This window comes from Triturus cristatus, chromosome 1_1, assembly GCF_964204655.1.
Source record: "Triturus cristatus chromosome 1_1, aTriCri1.1, whole genome shotgun sequence".
Lineage (NCBI taxonomy): Eukaryota > Metazoa > Chordata > Amphibia > Caudata > Salamandridae > Triturus > Triturus cristatus.
Window position 1 is genome coordinate 962,249,615 of NC_140579.1, and position 18,117 is coordinate 962,267,731.

The following is an 18,117-nucleotide window of genomic DNA, read 5'->3' on the forward strand; positions in this document are numbered from 1 at the left end:
GCCGAAGAAGGCTCCCCAGAAGAGGATCCAGTCACCTGTAGCCAACACGGCGGCGGCGGGACCAAGCCGGGGGACCGAGGACACAGCAGCGAGTGGTGAGCATATCAGCGCAATTGTGCAGGAATGCTTCAGAACTATGGTGCCACTTCTGCTGAAAGGCTTAGGCATGGAACCACCCAGGGGGGGCCACTACAGAAGGGGAGGAGACCTCTGGGTTACAGTGGCACCTGATAGACCCAGGCCAGGCGCGCCATCACCGCTTGGGGGAGCAGGCCTCAGTGGGGGTGAGGGGAGAGATAGGGTCCCCCACGGCGGCTTGGGGGAATTCAACCCCAGCAACCACTCCTTCTGCCGCAGTAGCGGTACCTGATGCATACACAAGGCCATCACCGGCCCTGCGTCCTTGACTACCAGGGCCACAGGGTTAGCAAGCCTCATACCGTTAGCAGTCAAAGAGAGAATTTGGAGGAAGGAATTCATCAACATTTTTTCACTGCTGTAGATACAGTCAGAGGGACTTGATCTGACAACCTGTGATGAAAAAGATGAAGCTAAGAGGGAACGGAGAAAGGAGCGTAGAGATTAACTTTGACAATTGATTAGACGTATTGCAAATAATGGCTTGTATAATAGTCGAGAAATTCTCGCGCTGCGCAGCTGACCTGTGGCTTTATGAAGCCAACATCCACAATTCACAGAGGCAATTTCCGGGTGATGCATGGCTAGAGTATGATAAAAGGGTTCAGGCTAAAGATGCAGACTCACCTGGAAATGGAGTGGAATGAGGAGGATGTCTCCGGTTTTATTCACAAAATGATGGTAGCGAGAGAGGCAAAGACATGGGTAGGAAAGAACGAGCAGTCCTTTTGGGGGTCCTTTCACAGAGGGAAGGGGAGGCCTTTTCAAAGACCCAAACAATTTGGTGCAGGTAAAGCAACACACACTAGCGGGCCACCGGTAATATGCTGGAAGTTTGAGGTGAACCAATGTACCTACAGGGCAGCATGTAAATTCCAGCACATATCCTCCTCGTGTGGAGGAGGGCACCCAGCAGCGGGATGCAAGCATAAGACCACAAAGGGGACAAGAAAGAGAGAAAGAAGTAGTGAGTCAGACACAGGGGCACCAAAGGGACAACAGGACATCAACAATACAGGCTAGCATGGTCCCCCATTGATACTCACAAACTGCGCAGGCTAGCCAACAGGTACCACAAAAGTCAGATGCAGAGACAATATTACACGGGTTTGAAGAAGGTTTCCCCATCCCATTCACGGGCCCCCTCCCTCATGCAGTGAAAAAAACGTCTAATCCGCACTGCAGCACCCGGGGGTAGTGACAGAGAAAATAGAGAAAGAGAAGCTATTAGGTAGAATAGAGGGACCCCTCCCCGCCTAGTTGAGCAATGGGCTGGTGATGTCTCCGCTAGGGGTGGTTCCCAAAAAAGAACAGGGCCAGTAGCGCTTAATCCACCACTTATCATTCCCAGATGGTACGTCAGTAAATGATGGGATCAGTACAGAAGTCTGTTCAGTGAGTTACGCCACGATAGATGATGCCATAGATCTGGTTAGGGCAACTGGCCGAGGGACCCTCATGGCAAAGGCGGACATTGTGTCCGCTTTTCGCCTACTCCCAGTTCACCCCTCAAGCTTTCACCTGTTGGGTTTCCAGTGGGAGGGGAAACTCTACTTCGATAAGGCAATGCCGATGGGGTGCTCAGTGTCATGTGCCTACTTTGAAATGTTAAGCACCTTTATTGAATTGGCGCTGCACCATAGGCATCCGGCAGGCGGGAAGCTCCATTACCTGGACGACTTCCTTTTTACAGGCCCGACAGCATCAGCGGAGTGCAGTGACACTCTAACGGCATTCATAAGAATGACAGAGGAACTGGGGATCCCCCTTTCGGTGGACAAAACAGAGGGTCCGGCGACAAAAATCACATTCCTAGGAATAGAGCTAGATTCCGTCGCCAGGACATCCAGGCTCCCTCTGGAGAAGGTAGAGGATTTTAGGCACGACATCAGGAGCCTATGCGGGCACGAGAATGCAATGCTGAGGGTAATCCAGCAGCTAATAGGCAAGCTTAACTTTGCAACCAGGGTAATTCCAGCAGGCAGGGTATTCTCCAGACGATTGACCCAATTAACACGCAGGCTCACCCAGAAGCACCACCGCGTCAGGCTCGGGGCAGAGGTCAAGAAGGACTTGGTGATGTGGGATACTTTTCTAGCAGATTTTTAACAACTTGCTGATCTGGAGGGAAGGTTGGGTAACTAACAAACAGATCGAGCTATACACAGATGCATCTGGCAGCACATGGTTCGGGGCGATCCTAGATGGCAAATGGTGCGCAGGACAGTGGCCCAGCAGTTGGCACAGACAGGCATAACGAGCAATATTACCTTCCTAGAGTTATTTCCCTATCATAGTGGCACTGACGATCTGGGGGAAGTAGTTGCAGAACATGAAACTAACACTATGGTCTGACAACAAGAGCGTAGGACAGGCCATTAATAGGGGATCTGCCAGGTGCATGGACACTGCGACTAATGCGCCAACTGGTTACATTACAGCTGGAAGGCAACATAGACCTATGAGCACGTCACGTCCCGGGGTTGGAGAACGAAGTGGCAGACGCCCTGTCCAAAGCCAAGACGGACAGGTTCAGAGAGCTTGTGCCCAGGGCAGAACAGAACATGACCCCTTTCCTGAGCCAGCTGTGGGACCTGGCAGGGTAGACTTATCAGAGCTGGTCCACCACGCACTGGCCTCTGAATCAGCCAGGAGATATAAGAAATACATTGGGACAGTAATGAGGGTATGGGGCATCCAGTTTCTGGGCAACGTGGGGGCCACAAGAAGGGCAACCGAACAATTCATTCAGTGGGCATTTAAGTGCCAGAAGTCCAGGTCATGGGTGCAGGCCCACCTGTTCGCCGTAACACACTACGCAAAATTGGAGACCGGGCAGGACCCAGTTGCCTCCCATTAAATCAAAGCGGCTATGAAGGGGTGGAGGCGAAAAGAGGGCACAAAGGTGGATACCAGGCGCCCGATAGACTTCACGAAGCTTCGTTTGTTGTTGGTGACACTTGGGGGCATAACAACGGACAACTTTGAGCACCTTCTGTTGAGGGCCACGTTTGCCAACGCCTTCTTTGGGTCCTTCCACCTTAGCGAGTTAGTAGCACCCTCGAGGGTGGGCCCAGCAGAGCGCAGTTTGCAAGCAGGCAACGTGACACCCCAAAGCGAAGGGAGTAGAGATTGTACTGAGGCGTTCGAAAACAGACCAAACCGGCAGAGGGACAATAGTAAGGCTACAATGCATTGAGGATCAGAGCTGCTGCGCGGTATGCTGCCTGCTCACTTTCATGACTGTTCGACCTGCCGGTGGGGTGCCCCTGATCAAACACAGGGACGGAACTCAACTGAGCAAATTCCAGTTTACAGCAATCATGCACCTGGCACTCAGCAAGGCAGGGTTGCCCCCGACAGGGTTTGGGTCCCATTCATTCTGGATAGGGGCGGCCACTACTGCCACACAGCATGGGATGACCGAAGCCGGAATACAGGCATGAGGAGATGGAAGTCACAGGCATACAAGATCTACATGAGGCCTCAGCTGCTATGACCCACAAGACACACCAGGGGGGGAAAGGGGGGTGCTCTGCCCCAGGGAAAACAGGGGAGTGACTTGTTTCATTGCTTTGACAGGGAGGAGACCACGCCTGGTGTGGGTGGCGGGGCACTCGTTCATAATGCGGATGCAAGCCTGGTGGCGGCGGGGGGGCCACACGAAGAAAGGACAGCCAGTGAACACCTGCATACAGTGGTTTGGCCAACCTGGAATGAGATGGGAACAGCTGCTGGCGACCCTCAGAGACTTGCGGGCAGAAGCAGCATGGCATCCGGATGTGTTGATCATCCACCTAGGGGGTAACGATTTGGCCAGACTCGGGAGGAAAGCACTCCTCCACGATATCCAGAGAGACCTCACGGAGGCAGCGAGGGCCTTCAGAAACACCACCATTATCTGGTCAGAGTTGATCAGTGGAGGCGAATGGCGCGGGGCAGAATCTCAGAAAGCAGTCGAACTCCCTTAAAAAGCTGAACCTCACGGTGAGCAAATTCTGCAGAACAAATGGTCTTGAAACTGTCAGGCACAGGCTCATCCAAACGGGTCGCTCGGAATTATATGCTAAAGATGGAGTGCACCTGTCTGAGGAAGGCATGGGAGTGTTTTGGAGCAACCTTTGGGGCGCCATGGCCTTAGCAGGCTGCAAATGAAAAGGCGTAGGACTTAGTTGGGGGGAGCCGTGGGGAGACGGAAGCCTCCCGGACGACGTGGTGCAGAACTATGCGGATAATGGTTGGTACGGAGACACACCAGATGGCAGTGTGCCAGAATAGGACCACTCACCTTGGGATGCCTCACGGCTGGGTGAGTTGGTTTACCAAAGGGGGGGAGCAAATGGAGACGGCGATCGCAGCCTAGCCCCCGCCGGACGGCAGGGCACAACAGGAGTCAGACAAGGTAGCGAGTTGTGGCCTAACTTCTGGACAGAAGCTACTCCCTCCCCGCGCAAAGAAAGCGCAAACCTAACCTACCAAAGAAAACAACCCCGAAGGGCCAAGAGACTATGCAAGCCTGCAAAGTAACTAACAATGAACTGTCAGTCTAAGGTGCTATGCTATGGTGACAATGTATACATGACTTATGGCAGAAATGATGTATGATGATGTGCATAGGGAGCACGACGCAAGTATGATAGTTCGCCAGGGAAGTAATAATGACATAACATGCAAAGTATGCAAAGTATATACGTGTTTTCCTTGTATTCCTAATAAACTGCGGCCAACAAATGACCACCACAAGACAAGCGTGTATGCTGGCCTTTGTCACAATGAGGAATACAGTATGGGAATGTTGCATATATGTGGGAGTGGGGCAGAGTGCGGGGGTTATGTTCAAGGCTCTCGCTGAGTATTAGAGTGACGGGTGGCCTCGGATAACCTCCTCCCCCTGACTGCGGCAACAATTCAATGCACTCTGTCTCTTTACAACATTCAGCTGTGCTATCGGCAGTATCCCTTAGAGCCCGTTCCAAGTGCAGCATATTGTCAAGGTCACGCCTCACAGCTACAAGCCGCGGTGGCGCGTCCGAGGTGCTCATTAAATATCTGTTTAAATCCAGTGTTAGGGGTTGTGCCCCGCCTTTCTTCACATCACAGATAGCAAGCCTCCCTCCTACAGCTCGCTTAGGCATGTGGTCATCTGGGCGCAGGTTCAGATCCTGGGAGCGCCTCCTTATCGTTTACCCCTTGAAGGTCAATAAATACCAGATATTGAATTGACTTTTAAAGTGCAGCAAAAAATGTAAGAGAAGTTATCGTGTTCTGTGAAAGTAAGATCAATTTAATAAAAATGCGGAAAAAGAACAAAGCACCATTAAGGAAATACAAATCGAGATTGTGTTAATATTTACAGAATCTTTTTCTATAGACTCCTGTGTCTGCATGACGTAATCATTTCCGGTGGAACTGATAATAATTATAAGTTTTACTCAGTTCTTCATACAACTCTGCCATTTCTAAGCACTGTACGTGAGGTGGCCTTGCCAAGCTCCATAATGGTTCTCAAGATAAGCTATTTTTCTTGATTTCTTTTTGCAGCATTTGGTGTAATTTTGCCCTAGAAATGTCCAGCAGTCTGGCCAATGTTTGTGTGTTCCATTCGACACCTTGACGCTTTCTGCCCTTGGTGGAGCCCGTGCTGACTACCGATTGTAACGCTGCTCCTGCTTTTTATGTACAGAGAAACGGAAAGATTTTCCCCACACAATGCCTGCTGAGCACGTTTCCTCCAAACATCGATTTCATCTATGACACCGAACAGGTAAAATCAAAGAGCGTGCATGCTGTTGTCTGAGGGTGTCCAATGAGAGGTACCAGTCAGTCCCTTGCTGCTCTCTGCAGCTGTAGGAACTCAACTAAATGACACACTTTGTAGCGATTGTCACCATTTCCATCTGTAGATCTAAGAGTTTCCACACCCTCAAAAATGGGGCGGAGACTCCCACAACTACATTTATGGCTGAAAAGTTACTTTGGTAAATTCCTGCCTGTTTATGGAGATTTCCACCGGAGATGTTCCTACAGAAAGTAATAGGAAATTTGTAGAAAAGTCATTTTAAATTAATAAAAACACATATTTTTAGTTAAATATAACTAAAATGCATTTCCCTAACTCCTAGTCACCGAGGACTACTGCAATAACAAAGGTCAACACACTTGCACTATAACCTAACATATTTATACATTTATTTTCATACATTTTTTAACATTTTATTTAAATGTGTTTCTAAAACAAAATTATTTCAAGTGTTAACCTTCCCTACCCCAACCCACACAGTATTAACTTGTGGTGAATGTGCCACAAGCTTGGTTTCAAATTATGCTTTATTTTAGTTGTGATTTAAATGTAAAATGATACATTATTAGGAAAATATTTGATTAAAATGTTTTAATGCACATTAAACATTGGCATTTAAAATTATTTAAGTAAAGTTAAATTAAAATTGGTATTTAATTTAAGTTTTTGTATGTGTTTTTCTTTGTGTAATTGCTATTTCTTGCTACCACTGATTTCCGTAGGAGTGGGATGCTGTACCAGTGTTTGGCCATTTGTGGTTCATGACTTACTGCAAGGCTGGGCTTGAGTACATTTGAGGTGTTTTGTCACTAGTACTACTGTAGAAGATTTAAATGTGTGTGTGTGTTTTTTTTTAATTGCAGCTGTTTACTCTTATTTTCAATTTCTCTTAACCTCACACATTTTGTAATAATTAGTTCCCATTTTCCAACCACTTCCTCTTGTTGCTGCCACATTTACCAATAGATCCTACACCTACATGTACGATGATCTCCACCACCGCGGTAGTCATCTCCATACAGAACAGACTGCGAGTAGTAGTACTTTATGAACTTTTTTAAATAGGCCATGTAGATTCACATCTATATCTGAATCTAGATTACCTACGTTTTGGAATTCACAAAAACATCCTGAAAAGTCATGTGATTTTCGAATCAGCATCCAATACCTTCTTTATCATAATAGCAAAAAAATTAAAGTCAATTATTGTGGACTCTGCTCTTCCACTGACTTTATTTGTATCAACCGGTCTCTGACTTGCACGTACAGCAAACCCAAATATCCTAGTTAATCTACAGCTTTTGGGCACTCAATGTATTTATCTTCCTGGACTGAGATCAGCATGAGGCCTAGAGACCACAGATTGCATCCTATCAGGGTTGACACGGTATTCATTCTTCTAAGGCTGAAAAAAAGTGTAGCATAGAGTTAAGTAATAGTGACATTTGGTCTGCAATTGTTGTGCCAATGCGTGCAAACGGTATACGTACATGCCTGTGCTAATATCTGTTACCACAATAAAGCCGGACCTATTTTCTTTGTTACTTCTTGTTTTTTATTTTAAGCTGACGGATTGTGTGCCTGTATGCTTGTATGGAGCTGTATCTGGATAAACATATACGTTTATGTATGTGAGACTCGTACACAATTCCTAATAAAGCATTGAAAGAAGCCTGGTACAATGAAAAAAAAAACACAAAAGGAATGCTCTCTGGGCATAACAAATATGAATGTATGACACAAAAATGTCCTTTGTAATTACTCAGTGTATGTTTGAGATGTAAAATGGACCATCATGCATTGCAATGCAATCACTCCATAGCAGTTGGTAAGATACATAAAAAAGCCATTAGCATCAAGTGAAAAGGAAATACTCTGTGTGGAGCCTAAGCTCTATATATTTCAAAGAATTGGTAACCATGGGCATTGCAGACAACTGAACTGTCAAGGCACTTGTAAAAGCAAGTAATCATAATATTTACGCTTTCATTTCATACCCTCTGTTCATTGTTTAATTTTAATTCTGGGTAGTAGCATAAATAATCACATATCTATATAAAATATTCTAACATTTGTTAACAAATCTTCTATTCATTTTTCAGGTAGAAATTGCTGTACTTACCCTCTCGAATGTAATCCATCAAATCAACAAGCTTTACAGCAAGCCCTATCTTTCATTCGAAAAGAAGACCCTTGAACCATTCCTGGCATCCCTTGACCAGCAGACCAGCGACCTGAGAGAATGTGTAAGGGACAATCCGGGAATAGAAGTTATTCTGGCTCTGGGATCACATGTGCAGTTGAATAAATATGTTTCTTGTACTTTCCAGGTCGCTATGAATACATTTAATATAACCTTACAAGGGGAAACGAGGAAAGCGATAGAGACACATTTTCAAAAACTGGAAGAAATTTCCTCAGAAAAGGTAACTTTTTTATGCTGCTTATGAAAACTGCAGATGCACTGAAATAAATTGCCACAAAAAGCACATCTGGGATCATTCCAAATGTATCTCATACCTGAAGTCAGTGTGTGCCAGCTCCAATCTAACATCAGTGTGTGATATATTCATAGCTGATCTCAATGTACTTAGCTCATATCTGATATCATTAGCTCATAGCTAATCCCAGTTTCTGCTTAATTCAGATCTGACTTCAATGTGTATTTAGCTCATATCATACCACTGGAATTCCTGAGAACACTCAAGACCTGGCTGTTCAACTGAGTCACCTGAACCCACACGACCCTCAAGTACCTGGATACCCTTCTGGGTGATTAGTCATGCTATACAAATCCACCTATTGATTGATATCTGATATAATCATGTGAAGTAGTTCATATCTGGTCTCATTGTTGAACTCATATCTGGTCTCACTGTGTGCTTAGCTCATATATGACTTATTCTGCGTGCCTAGGTCATATCTGAACTCATTTGAACTTTAAGCTCATATTGAATCTCTGCATGTACCTAGTTAATATTTGACTTAATTTGTGCCATAATGTCATATCTGATCTACATGTGTGTAGTTTGCTCTAGCTGATCTCTGTATGTGCTTAATGAACATTTTAAGTAATTTGCGCGATTAGCGCTTATCTGATCTCAGTAGGTGCATAGCCAATTTCGGAGCCGATTTGTGCTCCAACTGTATCTGATCTCTGTATTCTTGACATGTCTAGCTCGTATCTGATCTCTCAGTGTATTCAGTTGCTATCTAACACAATTTAAATGTTTTCCTGATATCTGACTTCATTTTTGTCCTTAATTCAAACTGATATCCGCGTGTGCTTGCTGCCTCATTTGTTTGATTAGCCCATGTCCCTGGAAAATGAAACTGAAAATGTCCCTTTTGTTTTTGAAACGTATCCTATTTCCTATTAAGGAAAACGGGCTGCATTAAAAAAAAAAAGTTGCTTTATTCAAAAGCAAACACAGACATGGCGGTCTGCTGTCACATGCAGGCCACCATCCCTGTGTTTGTAGCGATTCCCAATGGGTCGCAAATTGTGACCAAACTCATGAACATTAATGAGGTCAGTCTATTTGCGACCCACTGGGAATCGCATATGAAACTCTAAAGAATTTCATACATTTGAAATTGTGATTTCCTAATTGAGATTCGCATGGAATCACAATTAGGAACTCGCAATTTCAAACGTACGTACATGTGGCCCTTAGTTCTCAGCCACTTAGATCACATCTGTGTGCTACGCTCATATATGACATCAACAAAAGTTTAGTTCATATCTCAGTTATTTGTGTGCTTAACTCATATCTTATCTCTGTGTGTTTTATTTATATCGGATCTCAACATATGCTTAGCTCATATCGGACCTCATAGTGAGTTTAGTGCATGGTAGCAATACTTACATATTCCCTTATACTTGGTGCTGCCTAAGCAAAACTTCATAGTCCTTAATATAACTATAACAATCATGAACCAGAAACTTGAACCAAATGAAAGGATTAGTTAAAAAAGTAAAGCGTTCTCTGTTCTACCTGACGGCCTCGCCCTATTCACTTTCATTTTTGAATCTGCATATATTTTAGATTATAAAGTTAGAAATGTGTCCTAGACAACTGGTAAGTGTTGGAAAAGGCCCTTTTTGCAGGGTTATCCCCAAACATTTTGCTTCTTCCTCCTTTGTTTTCCTGACCTTTGGTTGTTGGCAATAGATCTCTGGGCACTTTACCACTGCTGATCAGTGCTAAAGTGCATATGCTCTCCCTGTAAATTGTAATTGTGATCGGTTGTCCATGATTGGCATATTTGTTTTACCAGTAGGTCCCTAATAAAGTGCACTGAGTGTGCCAGGGCTGGTGATTCAAATGCTACTAGTGGGCCTGCAGCACTGATTGTGCCACCCACAGGAGTAGCCCTAAAATGGTGTCTCAGGCCTGCCATCACAGTGCCTGTGGGCAGTTGATTTTCTGGCACATTAGACACCCCTATGGTAGGCCCATGGTACCCCATGGGCAGGGTGCAGTGTATGTGAAAGGTAGGACATGTACTAGTGTGGGTGACATGTCCTGATAGTGAAATACTGCCATTTTTGTTTTTCACTATTGAAAGGCTATCTTGCCCATAGGCTAGAATGGGGAATGCTGTGTATAATATTTACCTGCATATCTTCCCATAGGAGCAAGATAGAAAAATGAAATCTGGTATTCCTGAATTCAGAATTTAATAACACATTTTTTAGGGAGGATGGTTTTTAAATTCTGTGTTTGAAATTAGCACTTTTAGAAAGTGGCTATTTTCTTGTTCAACCTACCTATTGACTATCTGGTTTGTGAGTGACAGGGGCTGGGGGTGGCTGCAGGAGGCTGGGTGAGTCAGCACTAGACTGAATAGACCTATCTGCATTTGGAGTGGTGGGAGGAGTTGCACCTGGGTCTGAATAGGACTGTGCCTGTCTTCCACAATGCTGGCTCCACCTCCTGCGGTGTGTCTGATGGCCCTGCCCCACACTCACAAAGGAAAGAGAGGTGCACTGGCAGAATGCACCCTGAACTGGTTTGGACTGGGTCCAGGACCCCTCACACATGGAGAACAAAGACTTTTGGGGTATACAAACTAGAACTGAAACCCCTGAACTTTAGACTACTTTTGTCAACAAGAGGAATCCCTGCCAAAGAAGATCAGCTGAAGAGACTGGAAAGGAAGACTGCCCTTGCTGCGTGTTCTCGGGCTGACCTACAGTTTGCTGTTACTACTAAGGAAGGAGACAGGGGACTTTGCTGTGTGCTGTGTTCCCCCCACCTGCTTGAAGGAAGCACTTTGCTGTGTGCTGTGTCCAGGAATAAGAGTCTCCAAGGGCCTGAGAAGAGCTGGCTTCCTGTTAAAACTCAGGAACACAAAAGTTTACCCAAGACTTCTACAATCAAGAGGAACCTCTGCCCAAGGAGATCACCTGAAGAAACTGAGGAGAAGTACTGCCCTTGCTGTGTGTTCTGGGGCTGGCCTGTAGTTTGCTGATTTTGCTGACGGTGAGGCTAAAGGACTTTGCTGTGGGCTGGGTCCCCCTTCTTCAAGAAACAGGACTTTGCTGTGTCCTAAGAGTCTCCAAGGGCCCGAGGAGAGCTGGCCTCCTTTTGCAACTCAGGGACACAAAAGTTGCAGAAGAAATCCACTAGTGAAATACCCAGTGCGTGTGGCTGCGCACTGATTGTGGCCACATGACCTTTGCCCTGCCTGCCTGTGTCTTCAAACACTCGGTGTGCTCATCGGCACACATCAGAGCTCTGGGCGAGGTCCGCCGTGCCCCAATCGCCGATCCCTGCCAGGCGGTCTCGGTGAGCGAGAGTGCCTGCCAGGGCACCTCCCAAGACAAAGCATTAGGGGTTAATATCACCCCCGCTGGCCCAGTTCCCAAAAGGAGAGAGCGGCGGTTAATGTGGAAAAGTCACCGCCGCTGGCCCGGGAGTCTCGGGGCACTGTGGTTACTTCCCCGCTGACGTCAAGGAAGAGTCGCGCTGGAATTGGCTCCATCACGAGGCGTTGCCTAGCAACCAGGGGGCTTGTCTGCTACTATAGCCGCGCCAGCCCAGGAAGTACAGAGAAACCCGGGGAGCCGCTGCGAAGCGATCAGCGATCCAACCGAGACCACGCACCCAGGTAACAGCCCCCACCAGTTGGCAGAGCGGAGGCGGGTTACCCTTGGGTATGGGGAACGCGAGTCTGGGATGTGGGCACCGCGCACGGTGCACGGGCACTTGGAAACTGACTTCCTCATTTGTGTAAAAATTGCGCAGACCCCAGTAGAATGGTCCAGGTCCCCCGCCCATATGAAGAGGGTGATTTAAAGAGCTGGCAGTAACGGCGCGCGCTCACGCTGGGTGACAAGGGGAGTTTTGCAGCAGTGGGGAGCGCCCGCTTTCAGTCACGGTGCAGTGATTATTCCTCCAAGTTGGGGCAGTGATTTTAGTTCCATTGACTGGGCAGGTTCTCCCAAATATTTTGGTACCGCCATCTACTCGATTCCCACGCGCTAACAAAAAAGTCTCACAGCCAGTTGAGCCCACAAATATTTGCAAATCAGGAGAGGAATTGTTTTGGTGTTACAAGACCTTGACTGTAACAGAACTTTTTTTTATCGCTAAAAGCATTACAAAAGTGAACTTTGACACCAGAGATCTACCAGTTTGTTTTTGCTACAAGACACCTATCAAGAGACATTTCTAAAGAAAGAGTAACTTGATTTATATGCATGTGAATTTTTCTACCGTTTTGATCTGACCTAATCTATATAACGATATTGATATTTTTATAAACAACCTGTGTGGTGTACATTTGTGGTGCTTCACTGTGTTACTGTGAGTGTTGGTGCAAATACTTTACACATTGCCATGGGGATAAGCCTGTCTGCCCGTGCCAAGCTACCGAGGGGGTGAGCAGGGGTTATCAACAGTGTGTACCCCCTTACCCTGACTAGTAGCAAGGGTCCCTATTTGGACAAAGGTACAACTAGAGACTCCCATTTCTAACATTGGTGGTCAGCGGTGAGGTTTTGAACTTGTGTTTGCACTTGACCCACAGTGATTGGTGAACATCACTAGTTTAGCGCAGATCACTACGTAACCACATACTGTTTTTCTGTTTCCTGGTGTCCTGAAAGTATTTTTTTTTTTTGATACTGAGACTATGGTTAGTGTTGCACCTGTGAAGTCTTGACAAGATGGGGCTTGACTTCTGGCACATGTTCATGTATATAAGGAGGGAGCTACCTATTTTCTGCAAGGAAAGGGGGCTGCCTGTACAGAGAAGGTCCAGGGAGGATCTAGAGTCAGCCCTATTTCAGTATGAACTACTAGGCTGGATGCTAACACTACAATATGAGTCTGAGGAGGAGGAGGAATTCTCTGAAAGGGAGGAAGAAACAGAGAAAGATTAAGGGCTTCTGGTTTGTGAGCGGAGACTGAGAGATCTTGACGAGGAGCTCCAGAGGGCTGAGGCCAAGAGGGCCTTAACCAAGAAGAAGAAACATGTGTAGCTCAGGAAGTGAGCTCTGCTGAGTTGGAGGTGGAGTCCAGCTCAGATGGTGGCAGCAAGATTATGGTATCTAGTGCTGAGGGAGAAGTATACACACCCAGAGATGTGGCGCCTGACTTGAGGGAGGGGGCTGACATACACTAGGAGGTTCAAGGATATGAGGTAGCTCCCGTGGTGTGCAGTGTCCCTGAAGTAGATTGGGGAACTGCCACAGGGGGATCATATTCCTAGTGGTGGGAGGGATGCTCTACTGACTCTAGCTGAGAGGTGCAGGGAGAGGGGTTCCCCCATGGTAGAAGTCCTGGTGTGTGAATGTGAAGACCGCCCAAAAGAGTGTGGGTTGAGTGACAGAGACAGTCAGACACTGTCTTGCCAATCTCAGGAGAGTGGTGTGGGGTACTTGTGTGAGGCACTGGAGGGTGAGGCAAAAGGTAGCTTGGTTAACCACTGTGGGGGGCTGTGTGATTCATTTGTTGGAGAGCATATTTTAAGTCCCAGTTTTCCAGAGCTATGCCAACACCCGGTGGAGCGTGAGTTCTCTGATTCCAGGGAGCTTGCGTTGGGGTAGACCTCTTGGTGGATTCCAGAGGGTCTGAAGAGGCATTGGGGAGTGATCCCAAAAGGAGTGTTTTAGATATCTGCCGGTCCTGTGTGGTGGAAGAGATTCAGTGTACCCCAGCTAGGTACCAGTGTAGTGGGAGGGGTGTAGGGGCTCACGTCCTGTCTCAGTGGGGAAGAAGGAGTGAGTGTGGGACTGTGTGTCCCAAGGTTCCCGAAACCCAGTCTCAGGGCCTGGAGGGTTCCTTAAGGGAGCACCAGGTTGGGGACCTCGGCTGTACTAGAAGGCCATTTGAGGAGGATCTCCTAGAGTCAGGAGAACCTGGAGCCTCTGTAAACAGAGCACCAGTGGTTCTGGTGTCTGGCGGTGCCACTCCATATGGGAGGGTGCGGAAGTCCAGAGTGATGGGCGAACGGGGGATGTGTTCCCCAGTGGGTGAACCAGTGGGCCAGGGACCAGCCAGAAGGGCTGAGTCTCCTAGGAGTGACCATGGTGACACCACTTCTGTCCTGGGGGATCTTCGCACACTGTCAGGTGGGCAGGGGTGGGGAGATCTGCGCCAGGCAGATTGTCACGAGATACATGAGTCATGTGTCACCGTCGGGGGGATACTGTGTGAGTCCCAAGAAGTCCTGGTGTGCCAGGCAGGTGTTCAACCGCAGGGTTTAGTCCCTGGGTTGAGAGGCCAGGTTCAGGTGCTGCCTGACCTGGAGGGCAGGACATCTGTAATCAGTGTCCTGACCGGGGGGATATTGTGTGAGTCCCCAGAAGTCCTGACGTGCCAAGCAAGCGCTCAGCGCGGGGTTTAGCCCCAAGGTTGGGAGGTCAGGTTCAGGATCTGCCTAACTTGGAGGGAAGGACATCTGTAATCAGTGTCCTGGCCGGTTTGGCTTCCAGGGGTACCCCTTCAGTGGGGAGGGTGCAGCACCTGGAAGGGGGTGCAGAGGGAGGGAGTCCTCGCCTCTGACCTCAGTGCAACCTGAGGATTTAGACCCTACATTGGGAGACCAGTCGCTGGAGAGAGGTCCTGAACTGGTAGGAGAGTTGTGTTCTGAGGGCGCCTCTCTTGGGAGGAGAATGCGGGACCCCAGATGGAAGGGTAGGGAGAGGAGATCCTCGCCTGTGACACCTGGTCAGCCTGAGGGTACAGACCCTGGGCTGGCGGCCAGTGTCAGGATGCCATACCTGACATGGCAGGAGGGAGAGTGGAAAAACTTTGCTGTGTGCTGTGTTCCCCCCACCTACTTGAAGGAAGCACTTTGCTGTGTGCTGTGTCCAGGAATAAGAGTCTCCAAGGGCCTGAGAAGAGCTGGCCTCCTGTTAAAACTCAGGAACACAAGTTTACCCGAGACTGCTACAATCAAGAGGAACCTCTGCCCAACGAGATCACCCGATGAAACTGAGGAGAAGTACTGCCCTTGCTGTGTGTTCTGGGGCTGGCCTGTAGTTTGCTGATTTTGCTGAGGGTGAGGCTAAAGAACTTTGCTGTGTGCTGTGTCCCCCCTTCTTGAAGAAACAGGACTTTGCTGTGTGCTGTGTCCTAAGAGTCTCCAAGGGCCCGAGGAGAGCTGGCCTCCTGTTGCAACCCAGGGACACAAAAGTTGCAGAAGAAATCCGCTGGTGAAATATCCAGTGCTGGTGGCTGCGCACTGATTGTGGCCCTGTGACCTTTGCCCTGCCTGTCCATGTCTTCAATCACTCGGTGTGCTCATCGGCAAACATCAGGGCTCTGGCCGAGGTCCGCCATGCCCCTATTGCGGATCCCTGCCGGGTGGTCTCGGTGACCGAGAGTGCTTGCAGGGCACATCCCAAGACGAAGCATTAGGGGTTAATATCACTGCCGCCGGCCCGGTTCCCAAAAGGAGAGAGCGGCGCTTAATGTGGATAAGTCACCGCCGCCGGCCCGGGAGCCTCGGGGCACTGTGGTTGCTTCCCCGCTGACGTCAAGGAAGAGCCACGCTGGAGTTGTCTCCAGCGCGAGGCATTGCCTAGCAACCAGGGGGCTCGTCTGCTACGAGAGCCACGCCGGCCCAGGAAGTACGGAGAATCCCAGGGAGCCGCTGCGAAGCGATCAGCGATCCAACAGAGACCACGGACCCAGGTAACAGCCCCCGCCAGTTGGCAGAGCAGAGGCGGGTTGCCCTTGGGAATGGGGAGCGCAAGTCTGGGATGCGGATACCGCACTCGGTGCACGGGCACTTGGAAACTGACTTCCTCATTTGTGCAAAAATTGCGCAGACCCCAGTAGAATGGTCCGGGCTCCCCACCCATAAGAAGTGGGTGATTTAAAGAGCTGGTAGTAACGGCGTGTGCTCGCACCGGGTGACAAGGGGAGTTTTGCAGCAGTGGGGAGCGCCCGCTTTCAGTCTTGGTGCAGTGACTATTCCTCCACATTGGGGCAGTGATTTTAGTTCCATTGACTGGGCAAGTTCTCCCAAATATTTTGGTACCGCCATCTACTCGATTCCCACGCGCTAACAAAAGAGGCTCACAGCCAGTTGAGCCCACATGTATTTGCGAATCACGAGAGGAATTGTTTTGGTGTTACAAGACCTTGACTGTAACAGAACTTTTTTTTATCGCTAAAAGCAATACAAAAGTGAACTTTGACACCAGAGATCTACCAGTTTGTTTTTGCTACAAGAAACCTATCAAGAGACATTTCTAAAGACAGAGGGGCATATTATCAACAAACGGCGTTAAAATTATCGCCGCTTTAGCGGCAGAAAACTGCCGCTAAAGCGGCGATAATGGGCTTGTAAATATGCCCTTGGGGATTCCAATAGAAGCCCATGTTCTGGTGTCAACATGGGCTTCTATTGGAATTCTCAAAGGCATATTATCAAGTCCATTATCGCCACTTTAGCGGCAGTTTTTTGCCGCTAAAGCGGCGATAATTTTATCGCCGTGCTTGATAATATGCCCCAGAGTAACTTGTTTTATATGTATGTGCATTTTTCTACCATTTTGATCTGACCTAAACTATTTAAAGGTATTGATATTTTTATAAACAACCTGTGTGGTGTACATTTGTGGTGCTTCACTGTGTTACTGTGAGTGTTGGTGCAAATACTTTACACATTGCCTTGGGGATAAGCCTGTCTGCTCGTGCCAAGCTACCGAGGGGGTGAGCAGGGGTTATCAACAGTGTGTACCCCCTTACCCTGACTAGGAGCAAGGGTCCCTATTTGGACAAAGGTGCTTACCTCTGCCAACTAGAGACTCCCAATTCTAACATTAAGCTAACCCAGTGGGTTATTGTGCCTGCAGCAGAGAATTATGTGCAGACTCCAGATGAGAGATTGAAATTCAATCAGGACCCAGTCAACTTTAGTAAAATGAGTATCATTTAAAGCAGTATTAGTAGCAGCTGCAACATTTCTGGTTTAACTCTTTGAAAAACGTCAGCCATTTGAATTCATTTTCTTTTCTTCCTGCAGGTCAACAGTCCTTGTGCATGGTGCGTTATTAGGATTGTGGTGAACAACCACCTACAACGCAGCGTAAACCTCAGCACGCTTATGAGGAAACTGACCATTTCAAAAGCACCCTCCTCCACTTGACAAGGCATTCATTCATACTGGACTCATTCCTCAAAATGTGTTATTTATTTAAATATTTAGTTATTCTATTTTTACAATTCTACTAAATGCATAAATTTACAGGTTCATGCACAAGCCATTTAAAAAAAAAACCTAAGTATTATATATTTATATATGTAGTGACTGTGTTTATATATGTATAGATATTTATATTTATATACTTATTTATGCGGGTCCTGTTGCACTTTGAATTTTTTTCTGGAATGACATTTCACAGTTATCCTAGTGAACTGTTTGTATACACAAAGGGTTAGTTATTGAGCTGCTAATTTATGTTTTTAACTGGAAATATTGTCAATAAACCTCATTTTGGACATTAACCACTGGCTCAATCTACCTTTTTTCGGATACAGGACTGGAAAGTAATTGTTTTTTCACCCTTTTTTGAAAAGTTAAATATGAGAATAATTCTGAACAAATCCAACAAACTTGGAGACTCAGCAAGCAGCAAAACCACAGCTAGTGCTCAGAGGCACAGCTGTTCTGTCCAGTGTACCAAAGTCAATCCACTCTGCTCAAACAAACAA

The 18,117-nt window shown here is 47.3% G+C and overlaps 1 protein-coding gene across 1 annotated transcript in view; it reads left to right on the forward strand.

Moving 5' to 3' along the window:
• LOC146871390 (interferon alpha-17-like) overlaps positions 1–17,887 on the forward strand; it is a 55,504-nt gene extending 37,617 nt beyond the window's left edge. Inside the window, exons 4-7 of the mRNA XM_085646920.1 lie at positions 5,822–5,902; positions 8,041–8,184; positions 8,269–8,364; positions 17,429–17,887. Of these exons, the coding sequence (XP_085503046.1) occupies positions 5,822–5,902; positions 8,041–8,184; positions 8,269–8,364; positions 17,429–17,551 (444 nt within the window). The 3' untranslated portion in view covers positions 17,552–17,887. The remainder of the gene's footprint in view (positions 1–5,821; positions 5,903–8,040; positions 8,185–8,268; positions 8,365–17,428) is intronic.
• Positions 17,888–18,117: the final 230 nt, after the last annotated feature.